The sequence below is a fragment of the Echeneis naucrates genome, chromosome 24 (genome assembly GCF_900963305.1).
Source record: "Echeneis naucrates chromosome 24, fEcheNa1.1, whole genome shotgun sequence".
NCBI lineage: Eukaryota > Metazoa > Chordata > Actinopteri > Carangiformes > Echeneidae > Echeneis > Echeneis naucrates.
In genome coordinates, this window is record NC_042534.1 from 6,527,236 (window position 1) to 6,546,324 (window position 19,089).

Consider the following 19,089-nt stretch of genomic DNA (forward strand, 5'->3'; position numbering starts at 1 on the left):
TTTCAGCCAGTGAACATCCTTGCTCTGAGCCAAAAGGCAGGAGGCAAAAGTGATGGAAATGCTCCGTAAATATCCCAGAAATTCCCAGTGGGAGCGCTCCCTGACATGTTTGGCAGTGAATGGGACATGATGCATGAAGGCTTGCAGAGAGTCACCGCCTCTGGTCATTAATCTGAAGCTCCCCTTGCAGTAGACTGACCTTCCTATGCTGCACAAGGGCCAATTCTCTTGCTCCCTGAAGATCTCCAAAAAGCTGACCAGGGAGCCAGAGACATGAAGTGTGCAAGCCACTTGCCAATGTAATGATATCACACAAACAAGTCATCATCAGCATAGATGGTAGAAAACTCCCGAGAACTTTATCTGGAGAGACACATGGTATGACTTCATTTGTCTTACACATAGCTTGAGTGTTTGCTGATGGGTGACATTCTCCTCTATCTTATTTTCTATATAAGGCCAGAGACAAATGCTCCTCTTATACCATTTGTAGCAGAGGTGATACACAACACTGTAAATTTTTTGACAATACAGCTACATCTCCTCAGGCTTTGGCTTGGAGATAGTATCTCACGGAGAATTGGTTTTGTAAGAGCAAGATAAGGAAAGCACTAAATTCAGTTAATAGAGTCCCCCCCCCCCCCGCTTTCCCCCTAAGACGACGTTCAGTACTTTGCTGGTTGAATCTTGTATATTCAATCTAAACGGAATTAATGAAATGGGATAGAAAGTAATGGAGTACAATACCAGTATTCACAATTTAACTTTGCCTCCACAGGAGTTTGGGTGTGAGATAACACGAAAGATCAAAATATAAAAACATAAAAAGGGAACCATAAACCGAAAAAATAAAAAAAAAGCTTAAAGCACATTTCATAGAACTAAAAAATAGGAAATCAATATATCAATAACTTCATTAACCCCCCAATTAGGGTAATGGACACTGATCCTGAAACCTGTAGAAAGCAGCTTATGTGAACAAGAGTATAACTGTTGTTATCTGACTTGTTTGGCTTGTTGGTATTTTCTTCACAACAGAATCACTTGTGTCACCCTAAAGCCTCTTGACATAGGAGTGGACTGTCACCTGCCACTGCTGGACGCTAAGCCTCAGGCTGACTCACACATTTGAACGCACACGTGTGAGACAGACACAATCACGCACCTCAGAGATTGAGCCTAAACAAACCTGTCAGGTAAGAAACAACTGAGTCTGAGGAAAATGTGACTGATGTGAGAATTTAAAGCCTGTGCCTGCAGCATTCAAAGACGCCTGAACTGAACTGATTCAGTTGCACTCAGAGTAATAATTAGCTCTACCTTTGCCAAAAGATCAATCTCATCAATCTCTTATAATGAGTGCGCACACACACACACACACGCAGTGTCCAATCAGAAATGCATGCTACCACGCTCATTTCTGACCCAGCTCCGAGTGGGTAACCAGTGATCATATAACATGTATTAATTCTGAGCGTTGGCAACAGATGTGCTAATTTGCCAGGCTCTCTCTATTCATAATAATGTGCCAGCTCCCTCCTCAAAATATGTGCTAATTTGCAAGGGCTCATTGTGGATGTGCTAAACTACCGGCTGACATTTTGTGTGCTAATTTGTCAAGCAGGGACCCCTTTTGCTACTAATTGTGCCAAACTGTGAGTACACTTCCACAGGCCTTGAATTGCTGAAGTCCCAAATGACTTCTCTGTGCTCGCAGTTTCCAACCTCTCCACCGCTCTCAAATTGCGAATGCAACTGAAAAGAAATACCAACTACTGTGAAAATATGATGCATAAGCACTTAGTGTGCACGCCTGCCAGAGCGAATACACACCGTACACACACACACACAGCCGCACATTTCACAGAAATATGTGCCTGCTCTTGAGAACAGACAAGCTCCTTTAAGAAACACAGGAACAGACCTGGAGTCAATTGCTGTGGCAGTTCTGTAGTATCATTAAACACACATATACACATACACTACAGATAAATAATGGCCTATTCCTCAAAAAAAAAAAAAAAAAAAAAACTTACATAAATATAAGGCCATAACTATGATGATGGGTTATATATTAAAATATACCATCTTGGTGAAATATTTCTCATCATTGTGAGCCATAACCACACCTATATATGGTTACACATATTTTCTGAATACATTCAAAACATAAATATAGTCCCACCAGTTTCAATTACCTGCGGAGACACAGTGAGAGGCGAGGGATTTGTACAATCACCACACACACACACACACACACACACAGAGCAAGAAGTTTTTCTCCCTAATTGTCAAGTACATGGAGTATTTCATTACCTGAAAATTGTCAATCAATATTTCACACAAACACAATCAAGTCTATTTCGGGCTGCAAGCTATGATTATTTTTGATTGTGAATTAACAGAGCAGTTATTTTATTTTCACTTCACTGGGTAATTGCTTGATCTACAAAACATCCAAAAATAGTGAAAACACTCCACTGCATCTTCTTGATTGATCTGGCATGACATACATACAGGCAGGATCGGACAGTAAATAGGAGAATACTTACTTGTGAAGGTGAAACATGAAACCCAAAAGATCCACTTTTTAAACATAAGCAAATCCTGACGCTTTATAAGATGTTATTATTCAGCCTCCAGCCCAGTCAGTACAAATCAAATGCACTTAATATTCCTGCCAAGCATTTTCTATATGAAGCGCTGACATGAAGGAAACTGTAAGCCCCTTGCCTGCGAAAGTGAAAATATTTACTGAAGCTTTTGATGTGCACAAATCAACAGAGGCACGCGGAACAGATGACAGCCATTACAGCGGCTGTAATATAACATGCAGAGAGAGAGAGAGGTGGCACCACATTTTGAGGTCTTCCTCAATGAATGGTGCCCAAAGAAGCTTCAATAAATCTTTTGAGTCTTTGCGAGCAATGAGTGCTCAGTTGTCTTTATGTTGGTTTCCCATGGGTCACACTAAAAGTCTGTTTTTTGCTGTTAGAATTACAAAAGCTGATAATAACAGAGTGAGTTTTCTTGTCTTCTGAAAGCCTGGCTTGAATGGGTGAAGAGGGAAGCATTGCTTTTAGCACACCGCTGCCAATGCAATCATAATTGGAAGTATAAGTTCATGCGTGATGTAAGACACGGCATTCAAATGTAATCATTAGATGCAGGTTTGTCAGCCACAAAGCCATGCATCCATGATGTTCATTGTATATTTGTACAATGGCAATACAGAATCTTAAATCTTGAATCTTCTCTACTTTGCAGCGGTGGCAAAATTAGATTTTCAGGAAAAAGAAAACCGTATCTGATTGATGCAAAAGCATTTCAGAAAAAAACAAAACACCTTTCATACACTGTAGGTTTTATGAGTCTTTACTGAGTCAGTCACATTTCTTCTCTGACTTTCAAGTATAACATGAGTATTCCCAACACTGCTGTCACCCGGTTATGAAGTTCAAGTAAATAAAACAAATCCCAAAACTGCAGTCAGGAGCTTTTTTCGCCGACACAGAAAATGTGTGATATAGCTCTGATATACAGGCCTTAGGGAGTGAGAGGGACCGCTTACTGAACAGAATGCTTCCTAATGCTTCATGCCTCACCCATCTCTGCCATTTTTCTTTCTATGCCCCATCTTTTTTCCCCTTTATCAAAGAGCCACACACACATACATACACACACACACCCCCCATCTTCCGGACTCCCTCTGACAAGAGTACGTCTATGGTGGCCTCGGCAGGTGACAGATGGCGACCTCACAGCGCTACTCACTGTAAACTGAGTTTTAATCAAGCTTAAGCACGTGTGAGAGATGCTAATTATCCACTGCAGGCTAAGAGAGGCAGGAGTCCAGCCTTGAGAACACTGTGGCTGTGCATGTGCATCTCTGCTTTATAATCACTTTCCCCATTGTGATAAAAACCCTTTTACTGTCTTTTTTTTTTTTTTTTTTTAAACCATCTATAGCATTGCAGCTAAGAAGCGTGAGGCAGGATGGACTGGGTGTCTCCAGTGTCCCTGGACACTCCAGCCCTCTGGTTGTATCGCTCACCAAAATAAACATTGCTGAGAACTTCACTAACAGTAATCTTCAAGTCTTAAAACAAACTCTATAAAAGTTAAGCAGTGGGATTTCTCATCCGACTTGCCAAAAGGTGGGATGCTAAGACTTTCATCTCACAAGCATGCCATCTCCCAACATTTACATTTCATGAAACCACCACTCTCATCCAAAAAAAAGCAAGAGCAGGATAAAACTTCAGTCTCTCACATGCTGTTACGATACATCATCTGCAGCCAGCCTTGGTGCAGAGCTAAAAAGAAGTTCAATTTATAATGTTGCAATTAGGTCACAGCAAATTATATGAGACCTCTTTACTTGCTCCTCTGCTCTCATTCTAATTCTCACCATTCTCCTGCTCATCAAAATGGCCCTGTATTACACTCTCCCCATTGTAAGTTTGGACAAAATGGCTGTAAAATTAGACTTTCTTTCTTGTAGAAGGGCAGATGTTATCTCCTGTCAGAGCCAAAGGTCAAGAATTAATTCAGAAGGCAGCTCTTTAATGCTCACAGCTGTTTTTTCCCCCCCTTTTTCTCAGGGTGATGAAGAGAGAAAGACTGATAGAGATACTACTGCAGGATTTTGTTAATCTGATTATAATGATTTTTAATCTTCAAGTAGGAAATGATACTGAAGAGAGGAAATCCTGACTTAAATATGCAAAAAAGATTTATGAAGAATTTCTAAATATATACATTAAATCTGGCCATAAGGCTTTTACAAAAACCGTTTTATTGAAATAACTATAGCGGAGCCATTTTCTGGTGGTTTGAATGGCATTAAAAATACAACTATTTCACTACAGTATCTATATGGTGCCTATACAGTCTCATTATGAAAATTTCTGCCATGAACAGAATACAGAGGATATACAGAAGCGGTTTTAAGCCTAAAGACAATGGCTATTGTAAAGATCCTTCCACTTCTTTTACATGTTGTAAAGCACGTTGTGTGTTGCTTGGGTATAGCAGGAGTGTTCTATTTCAGGCCTGGGGAAGTTCAATGGGAATCTGAAGCTGAAAGGATAGTGTCTGCTTTGAAATTCAAGGTATAATAAGAAATGGAGGCTTGGAATGTGTATGTCAAATGAGGATTCGTGCCTTTGTGTGCTTGGACACTGAGACCACGGAAATAGGGGAAGTAAGGCTTGATTATAGGGAGAGAGAACAAAGTAGAGGGGAAGGTTCGGGAGACAAGCTGAGAGCCAAAGGGAGACAAAGACGAAAGAGAGACGAAGGACAGAGAAGGACAAAGATGGTGGGGGGAAATGGAGAGGGGAAAGGAGATGGGCAGAAAACTCTATTTTCCCTCTATTTTCTGAATTCTGGGTATTGATTTGATGCTGAAAGTGCACCTCGCCACCACACTGCCTGCTCAAAGCCCGTCAGATGTGTTTAGAAAACAACAGGTGATGGGCATGATGTCTAAAGTCGCTGTAAGCTGTAGGTATTTACACAGATGGCAGACGGATGTGCAACCAAAAAGAGGAGCGTGTGGAGAGGGAGGAAAGGCGGGAGTGGCGGAGAGGAAGGGAAGAAAAGGAAGAGGCGGGGTGGGGCATGAAAAAAAAAAGACAACAGATGAGCGAATGAAACGAAGAGGGAGAAAAGGAGAATAAAAGAGGTCACTGGAGGCAGATAAAAGACACTCAATTAAACGACTGAATGGATGGCCCATTAGACCTGAACGGACACCTGCATCCACCGCCCCCAACAACACCCTCTCCCTCAGCCACAGGGCAGGAAAATGTCAACTCCTGGTTTGGGTTCATCAGCCTCCCATAAGCCACTGCTGTACACAAGCGAGCTGATAATCAGAGCTACAGGTACAAGTCAATATGCTTCTCTTTGCTGCAAAGGTGTGTCAATTTTTCCTGCTTGTTCTGCAAACACATACAGGCAATTGCAGGGCAGCAAAGGGAGAAAGAAACGGAGAAAGACCTGCACGCCGACTTTAGCGAGGAAAATAGCCAGAGGTACAATGATTTTTCTAAACTGAATAATGAAGTCCTTTAACGCATAAAATAATTTCTCTACAAAAAAATAAAAAATAAAAAATAAAAAATCTAAGATTTTTTTAAAAATACAAAAGAGTGGAAACTGATGGAAAATAAAGAGGCTTGCTTTAATCTTTTTTCCTGATCTGCAGTCGACTGTTTATTTCACCATTTCTCACATTCATTCACACCCTGTTGAGTAGGAAATGCAGAGTCTTTTGTCATGTTCAAAAAGCACTGGCTGGGTGTGGGTATATCTCATCAGAAGCTGTGCAAGGGAAACGGAGGCGATTGGCTTCATTATGCCTCCTCAAAATTCTTAAAACAGATTGTGAGAGATGGGAAATCAATCTTAGTCTGTTCCAGTCCGCTGTAATGCTTTGTGTGTGTGGATAAGGGGAGGATTGCTGGGTCATATCAAACAAATGGTGAAAGTGTGTCGCTCTGAGTGTGGGCGACTAACAACAGAACCCTAACGAAGGTTTCTGCAGCCCAGAGATGCAGGTTTGAGCAGTTTAAGTGCTGTTGAATGTTCCCCTGTTTGGAAATAGAGCTTTTAATTTCTTTAACCAATTGCAGGTTGCCTCTGATATCTTTATGCGTTAAATGAATGCCAATGTACTAGCTTCTCTCCAACCCTTTCCTTTCTCCTTTTCATCTGCAAACACCTTAAAAACAAAAAGATTGGAAGGCTGATTAGAGGGATGCTACATAAATCCTCAAAAAAAGACCTTTGAGAGAAAAGAGAGAAAAACAGAAAAATGAAATGCAAGAGTGCAGGAGACGTTTTGCACAGCCCTGATGGATCCTGGAAAATGTGAGTGTCATGCTGATTCAAAGAACATGATTTTTAAGTAATCCTGTCTTAATACATCCTCCCCCAGAGCCCATTTCCCCAAGTGTCCTTGGTTCAAACGGAGAAACATTTTTTTTTTTTTTTTTTTTTACATACGACCGGTTATGCTTTCAATGAGAGTCTGAATTCTACCTCTATTTGAGCCCGTTGCTCCCTTCCTCCTCTAACTCCTTTATTCAACTGGCATGGAAAGGTGAATCACCATATCCTCACCTGATCGCTGCTCCACATCATGGCCAACACAGCCGGAGGGCTTTCTGTAATCGATTGACTTTTGAAGCCCATGTAGTTTGGCCGTCAACGTTTTCATTTACAGTGTATGTGCCTTCAAGTATGTTTACCTGGTCTGCGTGCTTGGAATTCATATGTAATTGCCTCAGTTTACAGAATATATGTGTGTATACACACACACACACACACACACACACACACACACACACACTATATACATAAATACACGCCTCATATTATGAATGCATATTTACAACAGTGCCCTTTTGTAAAAAACACAGTCAACAAAAGGCAATCAGTGGCTCTCCAGCAAATTAAAATACCCAATAAACATTTACTCTAGGTCCCATCAACACTATTGCTAGGTTTCATAATAAACCAATGACAAACCAGGTTTGTTTTCCCCTATTAAGCAATCAGTTAATTACCATAGTTCAGCTCCTATGAAGTTAAAGGTCTTCCATGTTCCTCCCACATATAAGCAATGAGCACAGCGCAACACTGCAGCAAGCAGAAGGTCGATTTTTCAAACCACTTAAAGCACAGCACAGTTAACAACATACATATATCACGCCGAGAGTAATTGAACACGTACGGCCGAGTTTGGAACGTGACAGACAAATCGAAAGGAGAAACAAGAAATGTGATAACATCTAAAAAGCACATCCTAAAGAAGTCACTGCAGCCTGTGGCTGTTTTAAGTCGTCATTAATTCACAGCGACGCGCATGATTAATCTACTCCCACACATCCATCTTATAGTACACATTTGTTGTTTTTCTTTTGTGTATGTGTTTGCATTCTCACAGATGGTAACCTGTGATAGATACACACAGACTGGGGCATCTGGGATTTGGCACTGGTAACTTGCTTTGCTGCCAGTTTCCTCTTTTTTTCATGATTCCTCTTAGCAATACAAACATATTGATTTTTTATTGATTCCCCACCATCTTACAGTCTAGTGGCAGTGGAGACGGTCAAATGCTAATACTAATCTTATAGATAAATTCATTAGAGGCTAATAAAAATACATATTTTCAGTTTAGCTCCCCAGGGAACTTAACACATATTTGTGTTATTAATGTTTTTGGTTTTTATGCCATTTCTCCTCCAGGAGTTATTTCATGCAAATATATAGGCTCAGGCAAATTTTCAGCCAGCTAATACTATACCACTGACATTTATTCAGAGCTGCAGTGCATGACTCCTGGACTCCCACTACATTTCCACAGCATACTCAACTGTCCTAACTCTCTTCACAGAAGCCATCACAAAAACAGTAATAAAAGACCACAACTGAGAGTGGGCTGAGAGTGGACTGCTCTGAGGCAAACTAATCTATCTTTACTCTGTATCTGCTGGCTTCAACACTCACTGTTTTTCTTCTCAGTCACACCTCAAGCAGACCTCCTCCCTTCCCCCCTCGCTCTCTAACAAACACACTTGTTTTTCTTGCACTGCTCAGTGACTTCAAATTTTCTTCAATCTCCCTTGGTGGGATTGTGAGAAGGACGGCAATGGTTTTTGAAGATGGGAGGAAAAAATACATACAAAGAATTTATATATATATATATATATATATATGTATTTATTTATATATTTATTTATCTATTCCTTGGGGAGCTGGTGAACTCTGACCTCCAGTCAGTTCTGAGCCAGACAACCAGACACGTTGCATGGGGCTTTTCAAGGGACAGTTTCACAGAACAATTGCACACATAACCCCTAACCCATCTGAAACCCAGTGAAATCCCTGAGTGACAATGACAGAGACTTATAGGTTGTGATTAATGAAAGTCAATTCAGAATGCAAGCTTTCAAAAGACTGTGGACAGACGTGTTCTACATGAGTTGCAAAAAAAAAAAAAAAAAAATAGACCATATGTCAGAGGAGGCACTGGTTTTACTGCAATCAAAGTCAATCGTCTGAAGCCTCCTCCGATGTAAATAATCTTTTCGAATGTTGCTGGTAAGTCTCAAAACAAAAAAAAAAAAAAACTGACTTGATTCTAAACACAACAGGAAAACTAATTTCATACCTCACAGATATTTTCCATTTCCAAATGCCAAGAAATCTGTACCCTGAATTAATCACCATTGAGCCTTTTGTAAGTGAGGCATGACAGCAAGACCTTCAAAGAGTCAGGACTGTAAACATGTTTTAGAAATCCATCTAGATATTTCCCAGCTTCAAGCCTATGTGTGGTGCTGCATGCTAATGTACGACAGATCTCCTCTTTGTTCTTGAAACCCACGGTGGGTATTTTTAAACCATGGAAATCATTTGCCAGCAGAGAAGAGATAGTTTCATATTTCTATAAGCTTTGGCGGGGCCAAGTGACACATGAATATTTTAAGCAGCTTTGTGCCTATTTAAATGTGTTTGCTGTGAACACGCTGGCAGTGGGCCAGGGCACAGGGTGTTATCCATAATTCCTGCAAACCCAAGCTAAACTCAAGCATGCTGATAATTCAGACTGGAGAAGAGCAAAAGCAAATAAAGTCAATTAACAACGAACTCCCCTTGAATTTGCTCCCTCTACCCTTGCTTGTTCTGGACAACCTTGAAATTTCACCACAATAGTTGAGGGGATAAGAAGAGTATTAAATATTAGAAACGCAATAAAAGACCTCTATCCTGGCACTGTATTGTGGCAGTAGCTAGATAAACTTAGCCTCCACCAGAGGGGATTGTGTCTTTTGCCAGAGGACAGAAAAAAATGACTTGATCTCTTTTCCAAAATGAAAAACAATGCTATGCTTTAGACATAATATTCCTAGCCATGGATGAATTGGGAAAATATAAACATAAGCAGGATATAAACAAACAAAATGAGCGTCTCTGAGTCAACAATGCTTTCAGCAGCAGTTGACAGCCTGGGGGACGTACAGCCACTGCCAATGTTCCTTGAAGATGGCACTGATAATGTTATCACTCAACCTCATCGCCGCAGACCAACCATGGACATCACAAATAAAACACTCTGCGCTAACAATTTAATCACTGATTTTTGCTCCTTTTAATTTCTTTATTTGTGAATAAGACATGCGTCTTTAAGTAGAACTCAATCAGCTTTAATGAAATGGCAGATGTGATGACTCATTGCTTGAATAACTGAATGCTTGTTTGTGAGGAGAGCTAAAACGGATCATGTGCAAACAGCAATATTTCTGCGGAAGACAGTCAAATGAGCTCTTTTAATTTGAGTCCACCAGTCAGCTGTCAAGTGATGTTATAGGCTTTCATATCGCTTTGGCCATTGAGAAGATGGAACTTTGACTTGAACAGAATATTGCTATTACACAAAATTTTCATACATAAAACAAGAAAATTTGATTTTTTTTTTTAAAACAGTCTTTTCTGACATTAAAGCATCCCTAAAAATGTAGAGGAGCAAGGATGCACTTGCAAATTATGCCAGAAAACCAAGCTTTCATGTCATGTTAATGATGGACATTTTACGGCCTTTTCTCCAACCTACATTTTAAAGATGGAAGAGGAAAGAAAATATATAATGCATCTGAAATATTGCCTACTTCATTCTGGCTCTCTGAGACCTTTAGGTACAAAGTCTCATTTAACACTCTCAAGAGGTAAGAGGAAACTAGTTATGAAAAGAGGGTCTTCTCCCACATGTATTTTATTACACCTTGTAAGGAGTTCCATTTCTGTACCTGAGAAATGAATTATCTGTACGATTTATAAAAGAGCCAACACTGAGCACAATAATTCAATTCAGTCTGAGACGTAGCTCACCAAGCTTGCTGGCAGCTGATGGCCCAAACTCCGGTTGCTTTTTGTTTTGTTTTTTTTTTCTTTTCTCTCTGACACTTATCGCTTTACATGGGTAGACCGATGTCGTGAATACAAAGGGCTGACTATGCTTTGGTGTTACAGTGTGCTTGTGTGTTCATGTAAAGGTCTCAGTCTGACAGGAGAACAGCGGTTGTACAATGTGAGCCGCTTGTCTGGGCAGAATGGAAGTGGGGCAGGAAGGGAACAGACAGACCCAGGGGAGCTGACCTCCTCATTTAGCCAGCTTCTTGCAGGAGCAGCTGGGATTATCTGCTGAACAAGCACATCCTGGAGGACAGGAAATGCACCAGAGGGAATGACCAATGGGGTCCAGTGTCTCTTGGGGCAATTTTGCTTTTCTTCTGTCTGTCTCAAAAACACGTGCACTTATGCACACAGACACAGCTGCATCTTACTTCCTTGATAGAAATCATTCTATCTTCCTCTTTTAGAAAGTCAGTCCCTTTTACAAGCACAGAGCGCAGACAGATAAGTATGTCATCTTTTCTAAGGAGAATGAATTACACTACACGAGATGGAGCAATCTTACAAAGGGGAGATATGAAGTGGATACCGCTTTGACTGACAGGGGATAAGGCAACACAAAAACCTTCAAAATAAAGCTTTTTCGACAACACCGCAGTTCTTCAGCTCAGCAACAGGCACGTTCGGCCGAGAAACCATGTCGCTGTCCGTGGTTCTGAACAAGTGGATTAGTCTCCGCTTCAGGACCACGGACAGACGCCGGGCTTTTTATTTTTCTTCTCTCGCTCTTTTTGTCACTTTGATTCTCGGCTGCCGCCGGAGCACACGGCGAAGAAACGCCTCTTATCTCACGTTTACCGCGTAAATCCGACCCCTAAGCCTGCTGAGGACAATCTGGTCATTATTCAAACACTATAATTAACAGGTATACATTTCAGTGTGACGTCCATGGCCAGACATCACTCTTTCATATCGTAATGGGCGTGTAAATATTTCATCAATCTCGCAGGAATTTAGTTATTATTTGCCCGCTTGGAAACTTTGGTGTCACGTAGGGACGTCGCCCTCCCTCAAGGATTACTGAATAGATGCCCGGCGTCTGTCAGACAACGTGTGAGACGGGAAATCTCTGATCGGGCTGAGGAGGATGCAGCAGGAAGAAAAGCACATCCCCGTTGCCATAGCGGCGGGTCTTGCGGACGCGGCCTGACTCTTAAATAGGACCCTCAGGGGGAAATGGGGGGGACTGTATAAGGATGCGTTGTCAACACTTGATGACATCCGCTGCCAAAAGAATTGGGAGGAGGGGGGGGGCGGGGGTTGGGGGAGGGGAGTGGGGGGGGGACCCTTGCCCTGTCACTCCAAGATGCTTCTCTGCACACGCAACAAAGAGCGGCAACAACGCAGCCACCCTGAGACGGGTCTGATTGAGCAACAGATGAAAACCACAGGAGGCCGACTTAGTGATTTCTAGGTCAGACGTACAGACATTAATAGCTCTGTTTTTAGAGCTGTGAATCAGCAACAATGCGCTGTGGTGACAACTGTTGAAGAGCCATCAGAATTAATTATACAGCTCTTCCGCCAAGCGATATTCCGTCGCCCACTTCTTGAGAAGAAGTGGCTAATCAACTTTAGGCTACTTATCACCGTGAGTGATGATTTTCTGTTGGACCATTTAATAGTTCTCCAGTCACATTTGGCTTTCAACATGACTCAGCCGATCACCACTTCAAATCCGGAACTATCTGTTTAGTCAATGTCAATGACTGTATAAATAAGCGAAGCTGGGGGATCCATGCCGGAGAGCAGGTGAATGGGATTAGGGATAAAAAAGTACCGGCCGGGTATCGATCGATACTTGTGATGGATCAAAGCGATTGATCCGCACTCAGGGGAGTAATGTTTACATGCAAACATTTACTGCAGAGGACATGCTGTGGGTGTCAGCAGTTTAAAAGGCCGTGGACTGCTCTGATGATCCTGATGAAGAGATGTCCAGCAGTGACGCTTTTTTTCTTCCTCCATTCAGTTTCATCAGCTGCTCATATGCGTGAACTCTTGCATAGGAATACGCCTTCGCCTACGAGTTAGCTACAGTTGATTTTCTTTGCCAAAAGTTACTGTAGCACCGGCTTAAACATTTGTGTGACAACAGAATTCAATCTTTATGGTGCGATAAATACGTCAAAAAAAAAAACGTCAAATCAAATGTTATGAGTGTGTAACTGTAAAGTGTTGGTCAACAAAAGCGATTTTAGAGTGTGTGTGAAATTCTTTCGCCAACTACACAAGAAAAGGCAAGAGTAGGACACGATCGGCTCGATCCATAAGCTTTTTAATACCGCCAATGTCGTGTCACTGTGGACTGTAACAGGAACAGTCCGAGGGACTGCACATCGCCACAGATCACATCGTGTTAGAAATAAGCGGAATCTTACCAAATCTTAAAACGTGTGGCATCCCGCGAGTGTAACCAAAAAACAGCAGCAGAAGCGGGATCAGCCTGAGGTTGGACCTGAAAACGAGACTGGTTATCATCAGATGATGGGAGGTAATCTTCATGTTGTTCTTAAAAAAAGAAAAAAAAAAGCACAGTGGTTTAATCCCCTCGGTGCGCGGGTTCGATTCCCCCCGTAATTCTTCTACGGTCGTTGGGCAAGGCAGGGTGACGGCGGCCCTGGATGCGCAAGATCACGGCATGGTCACTTGCGCTTTCCCTACATCCATTAGCAGTCCCGGCATGATTCCCTTCCCTTCTTCTCCTTCTCCTTCACTGCGCCAAAAAACAACAATCCTCCGGGTCGAGGGACGGCGGGACGTCCATGTCGAAGGGTACAGATCCAGTAGGGAGGAGGGGGGGCAGCCCGAGCATGGGCTATGTAGGTGATGTACAGGAGAGAGGGGGTTTTGGAGAAGAGCTAGAGAGCGCCAAGCAGAGGATACAGCAGCGATATGCAGCCCCCTATGAGGCGCTCTGGGTTGCTTGCGCTCCCATTATACTGCACTGCTGCACAGGCTCTGACGTCGAGCCAAGGTTAGTGTTGTGAACGCGCACCAGAGAGAGACGGAGATATGGAGAGCCGGGGAAAGAGAAAGATGGGGATGGGGGTAGTGAAGGTGGGGGGTATAGGTAGAAATAGAGGAAGAGGTGAAAAGGGAAAAGAGGGAGGCGTGGAATAGAGAGAGAGGGAGGGAGAGGGAGAGAGACAAAATGGGGTGAAAATGGTGTGTGTGTATGTGTGTGTGTGTGGCGGTGGGGGGCGCCGGAAACTTTATTTCATAAGCTGCTACCTTTATCATGCAAACTAATCCGGCTCCGAAAGCTCCAAAAGCATTGCATTTGAAGTTGTATCCGTAAATATGTGAGTGCTCCCGGCAACAACTTCGGGGGAGAGCCCGGAGTCCAAACAGCCGTCGGCTACCGGCAGACTCAACAGAAAAGCATCAGACAGAGGTAAAGCTGAAAAGATGAAGATAAAGTGATTGCATGATTGATTAGATTCGATCAGATCAATGCCGAGCACTATTTTGAGCCACACTGTAGTGCTTCCATTTGTTCTTTGTTGTGTCAGTTCTGAGATCATCTCCACCAGCAAAACCACAAGCCGAAGCAACTGAAATAACTACACACAGCCGACCAACCTCTGCAAACAACTAATGTATAGGCTTACATCATTGCAGTAATTTTTTCTCCATCAGTCAAACCCAAGTACTACATTAAAGCCCTATGTTGTTTTGTTGGGGTTTTTTTGGTGTGTGTCATTCATAACTTTCCTTACGGAGTCTTAAAAAAAAAAAAAGATTTCAGGCCACAACCTTTCAACAATTTACACCATCATTCCAGAAATGTGGGAGGAGTGGGATGAAAGGAATTAAAATTGGCAGAACAGCAAATCCGTTAGGCCATATTGACAGAAGCTGCTGAAAGGCACGAATATTTAACCTATGCAAATAACTCCACTTTAGACTTGAAAGCCTTCCAGCAACTGACTATTCTCGAGTGTGAGCCATCTTTCGATGCGAAGGTGTGTGTGTGTGTGTGTGTGTGTGTGTGTGTGTGTGAGAGAGAGAGAGACCGTGTACGTGTGTGTAGCATTCAGGCGATTGCTCCACTGCTGGTTAAATTTCACGCTGAAAGACGCGCAAAATATCTCTGCAGATTGTAAGAAGACCTATCGCATTTCTATCAGATTGTCGCGCTCAAATGAGTGGAGATGGCTATCTGCAGTCCTTGCATGGGCCTACATGCTATTGATTGAACTCCATACATGCACCTTATCAAAGTCAGCCTCCACTGCAAGCTCCTCATGGGCCAGAGCATCAACTGGAGCAGCAGGTACAGGGCCATGTAATCCAGACGGGGATATGAAAGGGGCTCTTTGATCGGCGCCACCAGCATCTAGATCTTGGATGAACACTGTCATCACTGTGTGACTCAAGTGTGAATGGCTGGCCTATGTGTGTGTGTGTGTCTGTGTGTGTCCGTGTACTGCCGTAGTACAGGAAAAATAAAGTCACGTAAGTTATTGCATTTAAAATTCATGACCTTATCGCCCAGAATAATATCTTTTCTCCTCTAATCATGCCTATGTTATGTATCGTTAGACTGCAGAAAAGTGAAATTACAGGTAAATGTGTGAAAAAGCAGACGCCACTAACACACCTACCTATCTTTTGGTTGGAGTGCTGCTCACTTTATGCACGAGCGGATCTGTCAAAATCCCCTTCACAAATAAAAGCTAATGCAATCGATGATGAGGAGGGCGCTTGTATGAGCTAAAGGGAGACCCAATCACACGGGATCAAGTAGGTGGTGTGAACGTTGACTTTGAACGTGTGTCAGTGTGCGTGGGTCTGCACAGCAGCCCTCTGCAGAGCGAGAATATCAAAGAGAATGGCACTCATCATGCTACCATCTGGACCATTAACATAATTATGGAGAAATTCAGGGTTTCCGTAGAAGTCAGCAGAGCTTCACACAGCATGAAAGGAATGCTTATTGAGCTCGGGGAGAAAGCATTAAGTCGCATGCACGCTGCTTTCCCTCTTTCAGGCACAGCGCCCTCTGGCTCAGCACTGAGATACTGCACCATGTTGCCCCAACACCCAATGCACTCAAAATTGAATTAGCTAAACAAAATTAAGGCTGCCACAAATGATTTTGACTTGACTTTCCAATATAAATCTAAATAATATTCCATGTCTGAGCCTAGGCATTCACTTTGAAATTAGGCCCAGTTTGTGATTATGTGCATCAATATCTTGATTGCCAATTACAAGGTACTGTTTCACAAACTTTTCCCATCCAAAAAAGGCCAGTCAGGGTGAGGTAATGGGCGTGCAAACCAGTTAGAAAACAGGAGGCGATGAGTATGGCAAATTGGCTCATTATGATGTTAAAGTGACTCCTGCTCCTTTGGCTTGTTGTGGCGAATGGGGAAAATACCCCTGTGCCATTTGGGAGATGTACTCTCTTTCTCGCTCTCTTTTTTTTTTTAAATCCATGATCAAACCATGTCGTTTTTTGAAGGAGACCTCAAATTAGATGAGTTTATACACACCCACTCGCTTGTAACCCATGAAGGCTTCCATATGAGCTGGTTGGTGTTTATTCAGATGCCATTCATGCACTGCGTAATGCAAAGGGGACTTTATGCAAAAGAGAGATAACCACTGCAAAAAGCCTTCTGTCATTCTCTCTCTCTCTCTCTCTCTCTCTCTCTCTCTCTCTCTCTCTCTCTCTCTTGCTCGCTCTCTCACATTGGCAGACGAGTGGAAAGATAGCATTGGCACAGAGAAGGAAACCATGGAAACGAGAAGCTGATGCCTTTTGAATGGTAAGACCCTGAAAAAGAAGACATTCATTCACTTCAGTCACCCTGGACCAAAGGCTCATCTCTACAACAATGTTCTGAATGCGACAAGTTTATTTTAACATGGTTGACTTCAGAAAGCCAACAACGGTTTCGTTTCATCTACCTATTGTGTCAGAATAACTACGACTAAGGAGGTGTTACTTTGGCAAGTCGAAAAGGGGCCACTACAAAAAAAAAAAAAGACACTTTCACATTTACCACAAACATGCAAAACATAAACCATTTTCTGTCCATCTTCCCACATTTGTCCTCGAAATTGCACCATAGCAAGGGCTTGAAATTGAGCACTGCAATCATGGCGCTTCTGAGTTTAGTATATTTACATTTCCCACTTATTGCGTTGCCTCAGCAGTGCCTTTGAACATACCAACACACCGAAGTCAGCACTGGCTTGTATCTTGTATGAATTGAGCAGTGCTATCAATGAGATCCCTGAGACCTATGGTGGAATACATTCTTCAGAGACGACAATTAGTCAAGTGAAACAGTAATTAGGACCTCTCTGCACACTGTCACTTCCAGTTAGTGCTGACGAATGCCCACTAAGCCCCCCCGCCACAACCACCACCTCCAGCAACTGCAGTCAGGCAGATTTACTTCTGGTGCAGCACTCTGACTTTGTAATGTGACAGCAATCTGTAACTACTATCCTCCAAAAAGTCTCCGGTTCAATGACGGTGGAGCACTGTGGGAAATTCAGCCACTTCAATTGTGTCTTATCATCTTATCTGTGACCGCATCAGCAATTATCATGGCGGCACCGAGGCGCATTATTATGACATCACTGGCGGAATAGCCATGCTATGACGCTCAATAAGTTAAAAAAAAAAAGTCTTGCTGTTATGTTTAGAAGGAAAACGTAAACATTTGCAGGCTAACTAACATCCCACATGCAACTTCATGTAAGTTAAAAACGCGACAAAAGTTATACAATCACACTTCGCAATTAGTCACAGAATAAACGACCTGGAAAAATCTGTAGGTTTGGATAAAATGCAGAGCCAGCTAACTAAGAATTATCTATCGTGAAATGGCTATTTGTCGGTTTTCTAAAGCGTTAGCATGTTCTAAGAAACGCTCCTGTCGAACTATGCATGAACCAGCCGTTGTATTTGTCGAATTAAAAGCTTCTTACCGAAAACACCGACCGACGTTGGCTCACTCAGGTGTATCACTGCGTGCTGTGACGTTTTGCATGGACGTAACAGAAGACGGATGCTGTTCACTGATTGGCTATCAGAGAGGCTGGCCAATCAGAGTGCAGGTAGGCGGAGCGAGCGTCACCACCTCGCCGGTCTCTACGAAAAAGGGAATGCTGCAAAATCATTGAATGTAGCTTTTGTTTTACTCAGATGAAACGACACAAATTCTGTCGACAAGCGCCAAGAATTGTGATCCTGAAAAATTAAACAAGCATTCGGCTATTTAAAGGTTGAATAACTTTTACACCACAACGTCCATCTTACAGCCACACTGTGTCTTTAGTGGTCAAAGGAGGTGATGCAGCAAATGATTTGATTGCAATAATGATCTCATTTTGGGTTTCGGATGACCTTGCAGCATCATTTGTTTTTCTAATAGCCCATTTGAATTGTTCTCTATTCGACTCCTACATTGGATTGCATTTTATACATTTGGAAATTCAATCAGTCTTCTGTGTCAAAGAGCATCTTTATTGTGGTATAATCTGGTCATGTTAGTGCATCTGTACTGCAATGAATCATAATAATCAAAATCAGTAGCGACGATTACCTTCACAATTGTGAACCTTAAGCCCCCTTGGATACTTGTAGTTTAGGCCTGTAATGATACTAAATGGCTCCTTTTCACAGCAGACATTTTGTCAAGTCACAGCAGGAGAAGCATATTTATAATCAATAAGAACTGCATTCCATTTATTCCAACAGCTTCAGCTCCCTGCTAGTGCACATGCTGGTTCACCATCATATCTTGCTAAGACATTTGATGTAATTGAACCACTGTTAATGCTATTAGTTCCCCTCAGTGCTTTTTCTACCATGGGTAAGTCAAAAGGTCTGTTCAACGTTGATTGAAACCCTTGTATGCCCACATAGGTTTTCACTTATTCTGTCTGATTAAACCTCTGCTCATGCTGAAGATAGGTGGAGCTATGATGAAATTTCCAGGAGCTCACCAAGTCTCACAAACCAATAAAAGTGTCAGGCACATTCTTTACATGTCCTCATGGCACGGGGATGAGGTGTAATCATGCGAAGCAAGGGGAACACCTGTGTGCAGAGACCACAGGTTTGTGGGACCT

At 42.4% G+C, this 19,089-nt stretch overlaps 1 protein-coding gene across 1 annotated transcript in view; it reads right to left on the reverse strand.

Moving 5' to 3' along the window:
- The window catches only part of LOC115037457 (glutamate receptor ionotropic, kainate 2-like), a 53,268-nt gene extending 39,774 nt beyond the window's left edge, over positions 1-13,494 (reverse strand). The window contains exon 1 of the mRNA XM_029496018.1: positions 13,371-13,494. Within this exon, the coding sequence (XP_029351878.1) occupies positions 13,371-13,494 (124 nt within the window). The remainder of the gene's footprint in view (positions 1-13,370) is intronic.
- Between the last annotated feature and the right edge of the window lie 5,595 nt (positions 13,495-19,089).